The sequence below is a fragment of the Dama dama genome, chromosome 24, assembly GCF_033118175.1.
Source record: "Dama dama isolate Ldn47 chromosome 24, ASM3311817v1, whole genome shotgun sequence".
NCBI lineage: Eukaryota > Metazoa > Chordata > Mammalia > Artiodactyla > Cervidae > Dama > Dama dama.
This window is the reverse complement of record NC_083704.1, coordinates 23226354-23243912: the sequence shown is the minus strand read 5'-3', so window position 1 is coordinate 23243912 and position 17559 is coordinate 23226354. Positions and strand designations below refer to the sequence as shown.

General features: G+C 50.4%; 1 protein-coding gene across 1 annotated transcript; it reads left to right on the top strand.

The window, feature by feature from the left end:
- The first annotated feature begins 4252 nt into the window (after positions 1-4252).
- On the top strand, positions 4253-16172 carry CAV3 (caveolin 3). Its single transcript, XM_061129152.1, has 2 exons — positions 4253-4366; positions 15831-16172. The coding sequence occupies exons 1-2, from the start codon at positions 4253-4255 to the stop codon at positions 16170-16172; spliced, it is 456 nt and encodes a 151-aa protein (XP_060985135.1).
- The last annotated feature ends 1387 nt before the right edge of the window (positions 16173-17559 follow it).

Below are 17559 nucleotides of genomic sequence, written 5' to 3'. Positions count from 1 at the left end.
CTCTCTAGATATAATCCAGTTTTCTAAGGCCCTAAACAATGTTCCAAGTGTAGTCTGACCAGTGAGGAGTTAGGTAGATCAGCTACCTCTATTGTTCTAGATGATATATCTCTTTCAAAGCATCCTAAGATCACAGTGCCATTTTTGGAATCCATTCCAAAAATCTCCAAGGTTTCTGGTAGGAATCAGGTACCATAAGCTGCTAAAAAGAGATGACATCCTGATCCTCGTGCTACAGCGGAGTGAATTGAAGCTTGGAGGGGCGTGACCTGCTGACGAGCATCTGTCCAATTACTCTTGGTTCGCCTGCCTCCAAATCTCAAGTTCTCTCCGCCTTTAACCAAGACGTTTTGGTCTCTCAGTTTCTTCATCTGCAAAATGCAGAAACTGGATTTCTCCCAGCTCTGGCATGCTCTGACTTGTCTTCTAAATGCAGAGTCTGAAAGCCAAAAGGTGAACAGAACATAGAAGCCTTGCGCTTAGATCTAAAACTCCCAAGAGAAACAAAAAAAGTTTCCTTTTCTACTCCTCATCCTAGCCTTACCTACTTTGGAAACTTGGGGCTAAGTGATGAACATTGTTGGTTAATGGTAGTTCTAAATTTGATAGTTAATCGAGTCTTTGGATCACAGCACTACAACATTCTTGGCAAGTCAGCCCACACCATCTCTATTTCTTCCCTGTTCACATTCCACAAGAGTATGTCTTACTGCACATCCCATTTTCAAAATTTTTTTCCCTCTCACTCCCTTAGCAAGCCAAATAATACTCTCCCAAAATACCTTTAAAACAAGAACACAGAGTCCTCCATAAACCCCAGGTGCAAAATGGATTTCGGAAAGCTACTCTTCCTGCCCTGTGTTCTCACATCAGGAGCACTGCCCCAGGGCTGTCTTGAAAGCTTCATCCTTCACTATGTCCTTAGTAACATCTTCTCCCTGGGTGCGTGCGCCCGCTGGTATCCCACCTGTTTTTCTCCTGGTGTGAGAGGCACAGAGTCACAACGGAAGGAACACAAGTGGGTGTCACCATCCACATGCGACAGGTGAGAACTCAGCACAGAGGAGGTAGGGAGCTGAGCCAAGACCAAGGAGCTGGTTGGTGCTGGCACTGAGAAGAGACTAAGTGTCCTTTCCACTACCGTGTGCCTGGAAACGGGATTGCCATCATGAAATGAGGGACAGATCTCTGTCCCTGACACCCGCCTCTTTCCAGTCTGCCTCTCCGATTCCAATCACCCTCTGTCGAAGCGCCAGCTGAAGAGCCACCACCTGCAGAAAGCGTTCCCTGGGCACCTCAGCCCATAGCCCCTGCTTCCTCTGAAATCCGAAATGTGCTTCAGCTCCCCACTACCTCGGCCCTTAGCACTGACCACTGGCCCAGGGCAGTGACCCCTTTCCATGACCAACGAGCCAACTTCCACACACCTAGGGAGCCTTGGCCTGGCACCAGCACACAGGGAACCTCCGCGAACAGCAGTGGCTGTCACTACTACTGTTACCACTGTGTTCCAGTTGCTATGACTGTCAGACAAGCTACCCCAAAATTCAGTGATGCAGGAAAAGTCTGCTCGTGGACTCTGTGCTTTAGATATTCAGCGCACAGAGAGAACAGCTTCTGTCTGTTCCGTGAAGTCTGGGCTTCAGCTGGAAGGCATGAAGGTTTAAGGGTGACTTGAAATCTAGGGTCTAGAGTCATCCAAAGTCTCCCTCACTCACACATCTAACAGTTGATGCTGGTTGATGGCTGGGAGTCTTGGTTCCTTTGCCTGTGATCTCTCCCCATGAGCTAGCTTGGGCTTCCTCATAGTGTGGCATCTAACTTCCAAGGGCAACAGTCTGGGGAGGAGAGACCCTGGAAGCTGTATCCGTCTTACAGCCTGGCCCCAAAGTCAGGGAGAATCAGTGCTGCTAGACTCTGTGAGTCAATCTTGCTGGAAGGAGTGTCAGTACCATTGTAAGAGCACAGATGCGGCCCCCTTTGAAAAATACAATCTCTGTAATCCTTACTATTATCTTTTATCATCACTTCTCCTTAGGACAGGTCTCCATCAGGTGGCTCCTCCATCCCTTCTGACCATACAGCTGCCCCAGCTTTTTACCAGATATATCTGGTCCTGCAGTGGGCAAAGCTCAAGCTTAGTCTCAGATTCCTGCCACAGCCCATACGAACACAAGCAGCAATAACCTTTGTCCTCATTTCTTTGCAGGAGGAGGTATATATATCCCCAGGACCTGGTCCCAGGTAGGGGAGATGAAAAAAAAAAAAGGAATTCCTAAGAGATTTCAGGACAGAATTTTCTAGTTGCTAACAATTTTCGCTAGTGATACTGTGTAGGCTGAAACTGTACTCAGCTAAATATCGACACTTCCTGGCGTTGCCAAGACAGATGGTTAGTGAGAAATAAACGGTTGTCATGAAGGACCTCCTGGAAAGTTTTCTAATGAAGTTGACTTGGCTGACAGATGCATTTTCCTACCCTGCCCTTGCCTCACTCTTGTCTAGACTCAGACATGATGACTAGAAGGGTAGCATCCTTCTTGTGCCTACAAGGTAGCTTTGAGAATAGAACAGAAAGATGGAGGGCTGGTGCCTGATAACACCATGGAGCCACCACAGTAGTTCTAAAGTATCTATTTGTATTAAGCAAAAGAGAAAAAAAAGCCCCTATCTTGGATGCATTATTTTGTATCTTTACTATTTGTATCCAAGTACAGTTATTGATAAGAGTCTTTTATCACCACCAACTTTTAGATTAGTCTTCCTGCTTCAAACCTCACCCAACTCCAATCAAATCTTCCCTACATGTGAATCTGTTAAAGACTTTCTGCTGCTATGAAGTCTTCACTGGCTTCCCAGCACTTCTAGACAAATTTGTACTCTTCAGTATGACATTTGAGATTCTTCACACCCAGGCCGGAATCAAGATTTACCCCCTCCCTCACCCCTCAGACAACATGTGCTCAAGCCACTACACAACTCTCAGCATTCTGGCTCATAATAGTCCTCTGCTACAACTTCTCAACCTGAAATGTTCTGTGTGGTAAACACCTTAAGTGGCTAAAGCCACTTACTTCAGGAAGTCTTCCCTGAGGTCCACAGAGTAAGCCATTGCCTCCCATGGGCTTCTAAGACAAGTTCTTTGTAAATAAATCTGTAGGTACTTGCCACACATTATTACAATTACTTATTTTTCTGACCAGTCTGTCACCTTAGGCTGTGGGCTCCTCAGAAGGCAGGGACAGATCCTTATCAGTCTGTTTATCCTAGCTCTTGGCAAATTTTGAGATGAGTTGGTGGGTGATAAATGAATGCACAGACCCTGCCACCTGAGGACTCAGAGTCTTCCTCCTTCATGCGGCAGGGGCCTTGGGTGATGGCCGGACTGAAGAAGGATGCAGGGAAACTGACCAGACACCTAAAAGAGGTGCTTGCCTGATGCCCGTGCTGTGCTTGGGGTCCATGGATATCCTGGAAGCTTGTCCCTGGGGACAGGGCAAAGGGCAGGGTAAATATGAACTCCACGTCTTCCACGTGGTATCAAAAGGAAAAGGAGGGTGGACAACCCCATGAGTGGTCTCCTTCCCATCTCACCCTCCCCCAGCCCCAACCAAAACCACAGTCCATCAACCCCCATCCAGGGGAAACCCCAGAGGTGGGAAAACCTCAGCCCTGCTTTGGGCCACCAAACCACAGGGCAGGTGCCAACTGCTCCAACGAGAATCCCCACCAGAGACCGATTTCATTCTAAAGCCCTTCCCCCCAAAAGCTTGTCTCCTCTCCACAAGGTTAAGCAGAGCCCCAGTTGGTGCTATTATGGCCCCATTTTACAAGTGGGGATGTGGTGCCCAGACACAAGTTGTGCCCAAGCTCACGCAGCCAGCAAGAAGCCAAGCTGGGGGCAGAAACACAAGTACCAGGGCTGCACAGCAGCCGCCGACCGTGGTGGCATCAGGGGATGCCAGGCCCTTGACTCACTCGTGAGGCCCAGCTCCCACGCAGCCCCCTTTAAGGAGTGCTGGGTCTTCCAGCAGGGCTCCAGTCTTAATTTTAGCTTGGAGGCTTGCCACTGGAGGCTTCAGCCAGCGGCAGGCTGAAGTTATGCGGGACAGCTGTCAGCCGGCACGCTGGGTGGGGCCTATTTAGCCAGCAGGGGCACAAGTCTGGGGACACTGGTGTCTGGGCCCCGGGTCTCTTCAGCCCCGCCGGCCACACGGCTCCCATCTCCTCCCGCGGGTCCCCCGGCTCCAAGATGATGGCCGAGGAGCGCACAGACCTGGAAGCCCAGATCGTCAAGGACATTCACTTCAAGGAGATCGATCTGGTGAACCGGGACCCTAAGAACATTAACGAGGACATAGTGAAGGTAGGCTTACGGGCCTGCCCTGGTGCTGCCTGCCCGAGGGTGTGGGTTTGGGTGCTAGACGGGAGTGGGCTCTGCTCCAGCACGATCGGCTTCCCTGTTCCTCCCTGGCTTCTCCAAATATCCACTCTGAAACCACCGTGTACCCCCCAAAGAACCTTTAGTGTAAACAAGAGCAAAGAATCAGCCACACATGCAGGACCATCCACAGGGGGAAGCTCCTTACAACCCTGCCGCTCTCCCCATCTGCTCCTGGCCCTCAGCCGGGGACAGACACGGTGGCCAAGTCGGGCCCTTTGTGTGCCAGGGGCATTCTGCGGTCTCCACAGTGGGCCTGGGATTAATCCCCAGAAGGCAGCTTCCAGCAGGGCTCCTGGCCCCTCACAAGGGGCCCAGCTTCCCCAGGGCACCACCCAACACCCACTGCCCCAGGCTGGGGGCTGTGGTCAGCACTCGTGCCTGCTCCCAGCCCAACGCCAGTGTCCAGTGGCCTGGGCAGGGCAGAGGCCCTCAGAGGGCACCAGGGACCTTGAAAGGGGATCTCAGATGAGGGTTACCTTGCCTTCAGGGAGTCTCCCCCATGGCTGTGCCTGAGTCAGGCCTCTTTCCTTGCCCACATGCCACCAGCAACCTGGCTGCCTCCAGGCCCCCTCTCAGTCCAACCTCCACCCAATAGCCACAGGCATCTTACTACAGCAGAATTCCTGGGAGCAGGGTGCCCAGCCACGAGCATCAGAGTCACTGGAAAGGCCTTTAAAAGGGCACATGAAGGGGTCTCTAGGGTCCTCTGAATACATCAGAAACACAGACCAGCCCCATCCAGTAAAAATATAATGTGACCCATTATACAATTAGTCTATGTCACTTTAGATTTTCTAACAGTCATGAGTTTAAAATGGAAAAACAAACAGGTGAAGTTAATTTTCACAATATTTTTCATTGAACTCCATGTATCTAGATTTCATAAACTGTATAGTTGAAAATTGATTCACAAGCCCAAACTTTTCCAAACATTCTTACAAGTTTCCCAGTCACAGGATTAACTATAGGTTTTTACATTTTAAGTAAATTCTTCATTTGTACTCACCATAGGTCAAATGCTCATACATAGCTCAAGGCTACTGGTTAGACAGCATGGTTAAAGGCTTGTTCTAAGCACCACCCTGCATGGTCACCTTCAGCGGGACACCTCCCACGCTGGCTGAGTCTAACTTTTTCCCCATGGCTTCTGAACCCCAGCATAATCTGGCCTCCACCTTCCTCTTCTACCTCCCGCCCCCATGTCAGGAGCCAGTCACAGGAACCAGAACATACTCCTGTGTCTTTGGCATGAATGCCTGCTTCCTCTCCTCCATGTGGTGTAGGACACACTCAGCCATTGAGACCCGATTTAAACGTCACCTCCTCCAAGAAGCCTTCCCCAACTCCCCCGGGTAATTGGGAGCTCCTTCCTCTGTGACCCCACTTTTCTCCTGAGAGAAATGTCACTCAGGACATTTCTCTGTAACAGTTCATATTATGCTATTATTGTATTTATAAGTATCATCTGTGGTGGAGATAGTGCAATCACAACACAGCTTGGAAAGTTCGGCAAAATTAGGGAATGAGTTTTCCAAACTTAAAAGCACTATAAAAACGTTAAGTAGTATTTGTCACAGTTTGGGCAGTGTGATCTAGAGGGAATGATCCCAGACTTGACACTAACAGATCTGGTTTCAAATCTAGACTCTTCTACCTAAAAACAATGACACCAGACCCTCTATAAAATGTTCATAATTTACCCACCCCCATCCCTACGGGGTAAATGGATCTCAGAGCAGCACTGTGCAATAGAAATAGACCATGAGGATTACATGAGATAAGGGATTTGAAAGTGCCTAATAGAGTCCCTGGCACAAAGCAAGGGTGTGCAAATGTGAGCTGATAGGAGCCTAGAGGAGCTTGTAGTGCAAAAGAACTAAGCCAGGGGCAGCTCGGATGCCCGGGTTCTGCTCTGGTGGTCCCTTGCCATTTGCTGGGATGGAGAAGAGGATCCCAAGGGAGAAGGTGGTTTCTGAAGGATTCCTGCAGCAGGTGACAAGTGGAGAGAGGCTCAAGGGTCCCAGTGAGCCAGGACTGAGTGGGCTCCAGGCCCAGACTGTAACTCAAGGGAGGGATGGGAATGGCCACACTGGTGCAGCTGCTTATGTCGCCTCCTGGGGACTAGAAGCTACCCTCACTAGAGGCACTGAGCCACAGAAAACCAGCCCTCCAAGGTGAAGCGAAAGGCCCACAAACATTCCTGCTGAGAGTGAAATGAAAGTCACTCAGTCTTGTCCGACTCTGCGTAACCCCATGGACTATACAGTCCACAGAATTCTCCAGGCCATAATACTGGAGTGGGTAGCCTTTCCCTTCTCCAGGTTATCTTCCCAACCCAGGGATTGAACCCAGGTCTCCCGCATTGCGGGTGGATTCTTAACCAGCTGAGCGACAAGGGAAGTATACTGAGGATAAGCTGGTCTGGAAACTTATTTGACTTTTTTTTTTTCCTTTTTAATGAGTAAGAGATGAAAATGTTTTGAAATTTAGAACAGGGATTATAAACCAGAATCAGCTAAATACTACAGAAAGATTGAAGGGGACTTCAGGTTGGTGTAATGGACTGTGAAACAATAAAGGAAAGGAAGAAACGGGGAAGAATGTGGCTAGAAGAGAGGGGTCTACCTGGACAGACTGGCCTTTGGATCACCTGGATGTCTTTCATCAATCGAGCAAAGGACAGGGGTGAGGGGGACAGACTTGGAGAGAAAGAGAAACAAGATGAAGCCAAGATGAAGGCTGGCGCTACCCGTGGGCAAGGAGGGCACAGTAAGACACTGGAGTAAAATGGGCTACAGAGGCCCACGCCTGATCCCATCCTGACACTAACTTGGTATGTGACTCTGGGCAAATCCCTTTCCCTCTCTGGGTCTCAGTCCCTAGTGTAGACAGAGGCCAAGTGGAAAAAAGTGAAAGTTGTTCAGTCGAGTCCAGCTCTTTGCGACCCTATGGACTATATAGCCCAACAGACTCCTCTGCCCATGGAATTCTCCAGGCCATAATACTGGAGTGGGTTGTCATTTCCTTCTCAAGGGTCACTTCCTGACCCAGGGATTGAACATGGGTCTCCTGCATTACAGGCAAATTCTTTACTGTCTCAGCCACAAGGGAAGCCCTGAGTAGAAAGAAGGGAGACCCATTCCCTTACTGGTGCTGCTGAGTTTTCACACAGAAAAGCCAACAGTGGAGAACAGGAGATTCACTCACTGGGTCCATGGATTTGACCCTCAGGAGAAGGAGGTGCTCCCTTTGGATTTCCAGAGTTGAAACTTCACTGAACTTCACTGAGCAAGGTCTGGTGTTGCCCTTGAGCCCAGGATGGAAAATGAGTGCCAAGGGCAGAGGGAGAGCCCTGCACAACCCAACAGACTTCACTGTAGTCTCCATGCTCTGGTCTGGGCCTGGGCAGAGGGGCGGCCGCCCCATTGCCTTTGCCTCCCCCACCCCCACCATTCACAGAACATCAGTGCCACCAATCACTGCCTGCTCTGTGCCAGGCACTGGGCTGTTGCCGAGGAGATGGTGATGAGCAAGTCAGACCCACTGTCTGTGAGCCCTGTGCCAGGCTCTGGGGCAGGAAATGAGGGCCAGTGCTCCCCAGTGGTCCCCTAACCGGCCAGCTAGGACACTGTTCCCTTCAGACCCGAACTGCAAAGCCCCTCCCCCATGCATTTCTGCAGGACCCCAGCCCCACCCCCACAGTCTGTTCCTTATCTGAGAGGGGTCTCAGGACTGTCTCACTGACAACTCACACTTAGGAGCCCGACCCTGGAGCAGGACATTTGACCCCTGTGTCAGGCGGGTCATTTTGTTTTGTTTTTAGCCATTCTCTGAAAACCCTTCAAACAGACCTGATCCCAGCCCATCATACCAGTTCCCACCTACCTCCAACCCGTATCTGCCACACACGCCTTCCTCCTCCAGAAAACGCACAAACACCACCTTCTGCTGCTGAGCTCAAGCTAATAAGTACCTCGAGAACCCAACAGCTCCCTCTTCCCCCCAGTCCTCCACACTCTGCTCTCAGTGTGGACCCACCTGGACACCCTCTTGCATGAAGATGTGACTGACCTGGGGCTTCCTCTTGAGAAGAATCCAACCCAACAGAGTAGAGGAGGCTACATTAATGAGAATGTACAGGAGGAGGTGGTGAACACCATAACTCAGCATCAGTTGAAGGGTCATGGGAGGTCCAGAGAGGAAGGCACTTGGAACATCAAGAGCCAGCTTCATGGGGAGATGTTATCCAAGCTGCATAAATAACGAGAAAAATGTACAATGTGGAAAGGGGGCATCAGGCTTTCCAAGAAGAGGGAATGAAATAAACAAAGGTCACAACATGGAGCAGAATGTTGGGCAGCATCAGCAAAGGGGAGGACCGGGCACTGCCACTCCCCAGCCTATATCCATGGCAGACATCACTATGGATCACAGCATGTTTCCAGGAAGCCATGGACCATAGGCTTGGCCAAGCTGGCACACAGGTGAAACCTCTTTGCTACACTGTCTGCAGGAGAACAACAGGATTAGAAATACCTGAATTTACGGGAGAGAAGGCAGAAGCGGCAGGATGATGCTGAATTAGGAAAGGTCATTATCTGCCAGGCATTCCACACTGGCAACTCCTTCATTTGAAAACTTTTCAGCTTGCCCCCTGGCAAGTACCTCTAAGAAGGGCTACACTGGACTAACTCACAAGTTACTGAGGTATCTGTAACTTGGTGTTATGGGGACTCCTGTGTTATGAACTAGAATTTTTTAAAATGTGGTCCACTCTCTTGGAGGCACTTGTTAAAAATGCAGATTTCCGGGCCCTACCACTAGAAATTCTTATGTGGCAGACCTAGTCAATGTTTTGTACTTTCAAGAGCTAGCAAGTCCTCCTGGTCCAACAGAAGATACACCTAGAGTCCAGAGTCGTCACTAGTTTTCCTTAAAGGTGAACAGTATCAGTTGGGTGACAAACCACCCTAAAACTTGATGGCTGAAAGCCACAGCCCTGCGAGGCTCTCTCAGTTCTGCGGGTTGACTGGACTTGACTGGGCAGCTCTGCAGGTCTCAGTGGCAGCACCTCCTCTGCCACATCCTGGTGGTGAAGCAAGTCACAAGGCGCGCCCAGACTGAGGCTGTGCTCAGCCAGAAGCCCTGACAGGCATCACTAACTGGGGGTCGTCTTTGGAGACTAGCTAACGTCCCTCGAGAAGCTGGTGCACAGCCAAGCCTAGAAGTCAACCCAAGGCAATTCTTGCTACTCTCCAGTCCACCACAGCAACCTTCACAAAGGCAGAAACCAAGGGGGCCAGGGAGAGGACGCGAAGAGATGGGCAAGGGCAGGGTTCACTAAGATCTGATGGGGACTCCTCTGATGGGACCCTTCTCTCCTCCCTGATGCCCTCTGTTATCTGAGTCTCTTCATAGCTCCTTCATCTGTGTCCTTAGCTTCAGGCCAGGTGACCCAGCCCTCCTGCCCTCCCCCGCTCCCCGTAGGATGATCTGGACCCCAAACACCCACTAGTACTTGGCCCCCTCATCCCACTCCCAGAACCAGCCTGTGCTTCATCCTTGCCTCACCTCTGGCTGAGGAACCAGGTCCTGCAATGACCCTAGTCAGGGAGATGGCAGGAGAAATTGAGGCTCAAGGTTTGATGTGGGTTCCACCCCTGCTTGTCCCTTATAAGCTGGGTGGAATACTGGATATAAGACAAATGGCCCAAACTGACACCTACAAGGGCCAAATTGTGGGCCTTACTATGGTCATCCCAGATGGTACAGAATCCTACTGCTGTTATTATCAGCTGTAACACAGGAAGCAAAGCTTTGCCATTTTCCAGCTATTCTGTAGCTATCACCGCATCTTAGCTTCCTACTTTAGAGGTCAGTGCTGCTCAGGCTGTCTGGGTGAAGGGCCAGTTTTATTGTTATTATTCCAATCTGTTGTACACCAATAGTTTGCAAAAGTCAATCAAAATTAACTACTAGAGAGATGCAGTGAAAAATAGGTATTGACTATGTAAAATCCAATTTTTATTATTATTAGAATCAACAGACATAAAATTACTAGCTGAAATAACTATTTCTAAAATGCCTGCTCTCAACTTGAGTACTTACCTTGTTGGGAGGAGCACACTGATTGTGGACCACCCTTTGAGTAGCTAGATAACAGGTGACAAAACCAAGACCCCACAAAGCTAAGGCACTCCTCGGATCTTGACTTCAAAACTAATTCTGTGTCACTAAGGATGTTGGCCCAATCCTCTTGGTAGTGTCAAACAAAAAATCAAACAAAAAAAGGGGGCCCAGAGAGGGAAGGCCCCAGACCCCAAATCACACAGTAACTCAGTGGCCAAGTAGAGACCTGACCCAAATGTCCATCCCCCTGCCTAGAGCCATTTCCCCCACCTACGGAGAGCCTGTCTGAATCCGGCAAGGCCCTGCATGCGCAAAGACTGAGTCACGCAGGAATGTTGGGAGGCATTTTTGATTGGGGGGAGTGTGGAGGCATTTTTGATTGGGGGGGTGTGGGGGGTGGCTGCTGGCCTCCCTCGCATCCTTTGGCAGCGCCCAGCCCAGCTCCCCTGCACCTTCCCTGCCCTCCTGGAGATGGCAGGAGGCCTGCTGGCCGATTCCAATGAATCAACTAGCTCTCTTGCTGTTTCAAAAATAAATACGCCAGAGAAGGGGACACCAGCTAAATGAGCCACCACTTTCTATCCCTCCCAGCCCTTCCTCCAGCTGCACACCCAGCCCTCCAGCTCTGCCCATGGACTTAGCCCCACTCCACCCTCCCAGAAAAAGCCATCTCCCCTCCACTTCCGGAAACGAATTAAGAAATGAAGTCACTGTGTGCTTCTGATACACTGGCACGTCTGCCTAGAGCTGCCTGAGCTGAGCTTTATAAATATCTCCCCAAAGTAGTATGGTGACCAGAGCGGTCTCAGTCCTGGTTAAGAGAACGGCTGCCTCCTCCCAGGATGACCCCTCTCTTTGGGAGAATGATTTCACGTTCACAGACAACAGAGAATCTGCCCTGGGCACAATGCCAGAAGGTGATTACTAAAAAGAATTCAAATTTCAGCAACAACAGCTTCTGCCTTCTGCCAAAAAAAAAAAAAAAGGATGATCATTAAAAGACATCATAGAGAGGTTCTTGGCAGTAGGAGTATTGCCATAAGCAGAAAAGGAGGGAAAAGAGGAACCCATCCATCTGCCTCCTCCCCTTGAAGCTGAGTGACAGGTACATCTAGGCATCCTGATTCTACTCTGAGCTCTTCACACAGCCCCAGCCAGGGTCAGACCCATTTTGCGCCTAGCACAAAGTGGGTATTGAATAAGTATTTGTTTGGCTGAATGGATGGATAGGTATGAATGGGTGGATGAGGATGGACAGATGAATGGGAGGACAGATAGATGACAGGTAGATGGCTATGAATGGATGGATGCATATGGATGGACTGATGGATCCATGGATGGCAGGATGGTTGGGAGAACAGACAAGATAGATGAATGGGTAGATGAACAAATGGTAGGAGGCAGATGGATAGAAAAGAAATTATGTCTATTCTTCATAACAAGGTTGTAAAACACAGCAAACCCATTTTACAGATCAGAAAATGAAGCTCAAAGAGGTTACATTATTGCCAGAGTCACTCTTCAGATCAGCAACTGTGCATATCCACCTTTGGGACCCTAGCTTCTGTTGAAGAAAGCACTCTAACAGCCATTAGCAGGTAACAGTTCGTGATCAGGATCCTGAACCAGGCAATAAGCTGAGTATTTACATGTCTTAACTTACTCAATGCTCTGATAAACCTAATGAGATCAATCTAAGAAAGCGAGGCATAGGAAAGCTGAGACACTTGCTGAAGGTCACAGAGCCAGTAAGAGACACAACTGGATGCAAATCTCAACAGTATGAGTTGGTCAGGGCCCCTTCCACCCTTAGAGGCCAAGATACAGATAATCAAACGTTGTTGAATGGAGGAATATGCATACATGAACAAAGCAGGCTACAGAGGGGCAGGGGACTTGCTGACTGCTTGGAGCAGAGTAGGTGGCTGCGAAGAAGGGGCCGGGGGCCCTGCCCTGGGGCAGGTGTCTCTGGCAGACTAGGACCAGATCTCAGAGGGAAGAGTCTCCCTCCCTGGCAGCCAGTATCTGCCTCAGGCCTGACCCTGGCTGGGGCTGTGTGAAGAGCTCAAAGTAGAATCAGGATGCCTAGATGCACCTGGCACTCAGCTTGAAGGGGAGGAGGCAGGGCGGGGTCATCTTTGAGTTGTGGGACAGGATCCCAAGGAAGAGTCACAGCAGGGAAGGAGAGGCCCCAGGCACTGGACAGGACAGAGGTGCAAGGCAGGGAGCACACCTCCGCCCAAAGGCCTGCCTCCGCGGCCACGTTCCTAGGACTGCAGCAGGGTCCAGAGCCCAGCCCAGGTGCTAGAAGGCATCGGGCACAGGCAGGCATGACCACGATAGGGAAGAGGCTGGCTGCAGAGATCAGAATCCCTCAGCTGGCAGGATCCAGGCCTTGGGGATTTGGCTGAAACTCCACAATTTCAGTGTGTGTACCCTGGGCAAAGCTGGAATGGTCCCCTGGGGCCTATACTCCTTAGCTTCTTGGATCTCAACTCCCCTAAGAAACAGCAACTTTGGATTTCTGCCCATATAAACCAGATGTAGAAAGATACCAGTTATTTCCATTCACTCTCCAAAGCCATGGGACATTCCCCAACCAACTTGGGCCTTCTTTTCCAAAGATCCAACACTAGATCTAGAGACTGGAGACTCCTGCATCTCTAACTCCAAATTTCCCACCAGCTACCACCTCCTAGAAGCCCTCCAGGAATCAGTGCTCTCTTTTGGAGGAGATGAGGACCATATTCACAGTTTTCCTTCCAGCCCTTCCCTTCCATTCAGGGGGCTGACTGTCTTTACGAAAGGTTAAGTGATCTCCACTAAGCCCCAAGAAGAGAAGGCTGGGGGGCTGAGATTCACAAGTGGATCCGAAAAGGCCCTCTGACTCCCCAAGTAAACTTGTGCACATCTCCTGCAGCCTGAAATCTCATCCTGTGAATTCTGCTCCCCATCAACATATCCCTCCAAGTGTCGGGCTGTATCCTCAGCTCTCTCCAGGGGGACCCAGGGATCTGAGGCCTGGCCTAGGAGCTCAGAATCCAGCCACATGAGAAAAACAGGACTCAATAATGGACATACAACATGGTCATATCCACTCCCCACCCCTCAGAAGATTTACACTGCAAAGAAAAGCATCAAAGCAATAATAATTTCATTATTACTAGTAGAGAAATGCAAACTGGAGATGCATGTGTTTTGTTTTTCCTACTCCCTTAATTTTCTGCAAGGTGGCTATGTTATAAGGAAAAGTAATTTTAATAATAACTTTATTCATAGAGAGGATCTCCTTCCCCCTCAAAAGTGGGAAAAGGGTCTGCATGGGAGACTGAGGTTTGAGCTCACTGGCCCGACTCCCCACCCTCCAGTTAGTCTGATTCATTTGTGCATTTATTCAACCAACTGCTGTTAAAGCAGCCCAGGAACACACTGCCTCTCATTTTACAGATGAGACACCTAACGCTCAGTGCTACTATATGACATCACACATGAGGAAGCAGCATGATGATGCTTAAGGCATAGTAGGGACTCACGAAAGGTTAGTGAAGTGACTTGGCTGAAAGCAATCTTTATTTTTTCCCACTTCCCAAATGGGGCCTCAGTCACCATTTCAGTGGATGTGTGAGCAGGATTCTCTTGAGTGTCCACCTTCTTCCCAACTGCAAGGGAGGGACAGGGAGGAGACTTCCCTGGTGAGCCAGTGGTTAAGACTCCACACCTCCAATGCAGGGGGCGCAGGTTTGATTCCTGGTCAGGGAAGTGAGAGCCCAAATGCCAAGCGGTACAGCCAAAAAGATTTTAAAAAAGAAAAAGAAAGGACCAAGTAGGCAGCATGAGAGGAAAGCCTGAGGCTGCTGCAGGATCAGGGCAGAGAGAACAATGCTACATTCCCCAGGTGAAGCACTCAAATACCAGACGCCTCCACCAGCCAGGACAACACAGTCCTCACCTCACCACTGGCCAATCCTGAAACAGCTCAGACCAATGCACCTCCTCTAGCCTCCTCCATCACCCCAGACAAGGCTGAATCCAGCGACACCTCCCAGCTGGCCTCTCCTCACAGGCATCCTCACCCCCACCCCAATCACCACCCCAGTCATGTCAACCAGGATGAGCTACTCAAAACTCAGACCAGAGGTGCAGAGAGCACACTGGTGGTTTCCAGAAGGGAGGGAGGAAGGTGAGGGAGGAGGTGAAATGGGTGAAGGGGGTCAAAAGGTGCCAACTTCCAGTTATAAGTTGAATGAGTCCTAAGGATGTACGGTACAGCATGGTGGCCACAATGAATAATATTGTACTGTATATTTAAAAGCTGCTGAGAGTAAGCCATAAAAGTTCTCATCACACGTACACAAAGATGTTACCTGTACTCAATGTGGTGATCATTTCCTGAAATATAAAAATCAGATCACTATGTTGAACACCTAAAACTAATGTAACGTGTCAATTACACCTCAACTGAAAGAAGGCTACAATCCAGCCAAGCCACTCCCTGTGCAAAAGCCCTCACTCGGAGGCGGCTCTCTGCACAACGCCTGCCCCCTCTGGCCTCTCCAGCCTCCCTCTGGCCGTCGTGGGCCTGTGCTCGGTCTTCCAGAAGGCCTGGAACTCCCTGAGAGATCACACTATCTATCCCACTAGGTCCCAGTACTCGGTGCCCCAAACACTTTTCCAGCCACACCCCCGCCCACCACCTGGCTACCACCAGGGATCAGCTTCGCCAGATATCGCCTCCTCCAGGAAGCTTTACCCCCAGGCTGAGTCAAACGTCACCCTGTGGGTGCACACGGTCCCTGTTCTTCTTCCCTTACCAGAGAACTGGCCTTGTTCTCTCCGCGGCCATAAAGTCCAGGAGGGCAGGAACCCTTACCTGTTTGCCATCCTATCAGCAGGCACCTGGTAAATCTTTCCAGGATTACTGTCGTTCCAATTCCCTAGGATCATAAAATAACAGAATTTCAGAGTCTCCTGGCCAGCCTATAACTTAGAGTTTAAGTCAATCAACTCCTTGGAGCCTCTTCTCCCCTCCATAAGAGAGAGAAGACCAGCTCTTACGCCTCACCACTCTAGGGCAACACCAGCCATCACCTGGGAGCTGGCCAGAAATGCAGAGTCTCAGGCCCCACCTGGACTCACAGGGGTCCGAAGCCCGGTGGGTGTGGCCCAGGCACCAGCTCCAACAGCCCACTCAGGCGGCTCTGGCCGTTAAGAAATAGGTGACACTGTGACTTGAGGCTTCCCCCTCCTGCCCCTGCAGGTGGATTTTGAAGATGTGATCGCGGAGCCTGTGGGCACCTACAGCTTCGACGGTGTGTGGAAGGTGAGCTACACCACCTTCACCGTCTCCAAGTACTGGTGCTACCGCCTGCTGTCCACGCTGCTGGGCGTCCCGCTGGCTCTGCTCTGGGGCTTCCTGTTCGCCTGCATCTCCTTCTGCCACATCTGGGCGGTGGTGCCCTGCATCAAGAGCTACCTGATCGAGATCCAGTGTATCAGCCACATCTACTCGCTCTGCATCCGCACCTTCTGCAACCCACTCTTCGCTGCCCTGGGCCAGGTCTGCAGCAACATCAAGGTGATGCTGCGGAAGGAAGTGTGAGGCCGGGTGGGTGACGGGGCGGCGGGGCAGGGGAGCCCACTGCTCGTGGGGCTGCTGATGGGCTCTTTCTCCTTGGGGACCACTGCTGCCCCCCAAGATGGGAGCACAGAGAGTAGGGAAGCCAGAGAGAAAAGACAGTCCACCATGGAAGCACAGTGGCCTTCCCTCTGCCCTCTGCTGAACCACGATGCCCCCGTGACTGGGCGCCAGGGAAAATCATGTGCTCAGAGGCAGCTACTGCAAATCTTTGCATTCACTTGTACTGTAACAGCATAAACTGGCCCACAGTTTCCACCCGGGACACCCTACCCCTGCCCCAGGAAACCACCAGTGACTGCTGGCATTAGGAGGGTGATTCCAATAAAGGGTTTCGGTTGCATCTGGAGAATGCTGTTTTTCATCTGTCCACAATGTGGGTACGTGCCCTGATCAGCTCCAAAAATATATTTCACTGCCCTGAGAAGCAGAAGGGTCAAGCTGGCTAGCCCATCTCTCAGCCAAATGCAAGAACCAGTTTGGTTTCTCCTGGGATTCTTGTTTGCTGGGTATCTCCTCCACTGCGCTGGGGAGATTATTCGCCAATGACTTCTGTTGCCCCTGGGCCAGCCAGGGGTTACTCACAGAAGAAAATGGCCCCTGGGCTGGAAGGGGCAGATGACACTCCCTGGGCACCACTGAAACCAGGGCCTGGGCTCAAACCTCCCTTTTGGCTCAGACACTGAGCCCCTGGCATCGCCTCTTGGTGATGTGATGAGGGCATATGGTCCAATTTTTTCACATGTGGACCAAATAAAAGGCATTGAAAAGGCATGGTCCAACCTCCTGCCCACCTAGCCTCAGCAAGAAAAAAAAAACTCAGAAAACAAGAAATCTTTCATTCTTTAGGGATGCTTTCCCCAAGTGTGTTATCTAGAACTAAGTCCTTGGGAAATGCAGGGGGCAGCTTTTACACTTAAATTTGTTTGGAGAATGTATTATATTTCTCTCTGAGATTTTCAGTAGACATTAGAATGTTTAAGGCTCTGACAAGTCCTGCAGTAAAGAGAGCTATTTAAGCCAATAGCCTCCAATCCTATTCGACCCCCCCCCCCCAACCCCAGTTTTCTTTTCATGCAACACCTGTAAGTCTGATGAAATTCAGGTTCCAAAGTACTTTTCATGTTTTCAGAGGCATCACCTCACTGGCACCTGGCCATGAGCCAAAGGGTCCTGGGGGTGATGTGGTGGAGGGGACCACACCTGCATAGGAGGCAGGGCAGAAGCAGCCTCCATTCTATCCTTGCCTCTCCTAGTTGGCCTCAACTTTATCATCCATGAAATGATCTCTAAAGTCCATTTAAGCTCTTTTTACCTGCTTTTGTTTTTTCGAGTATCATAGTATGAACAT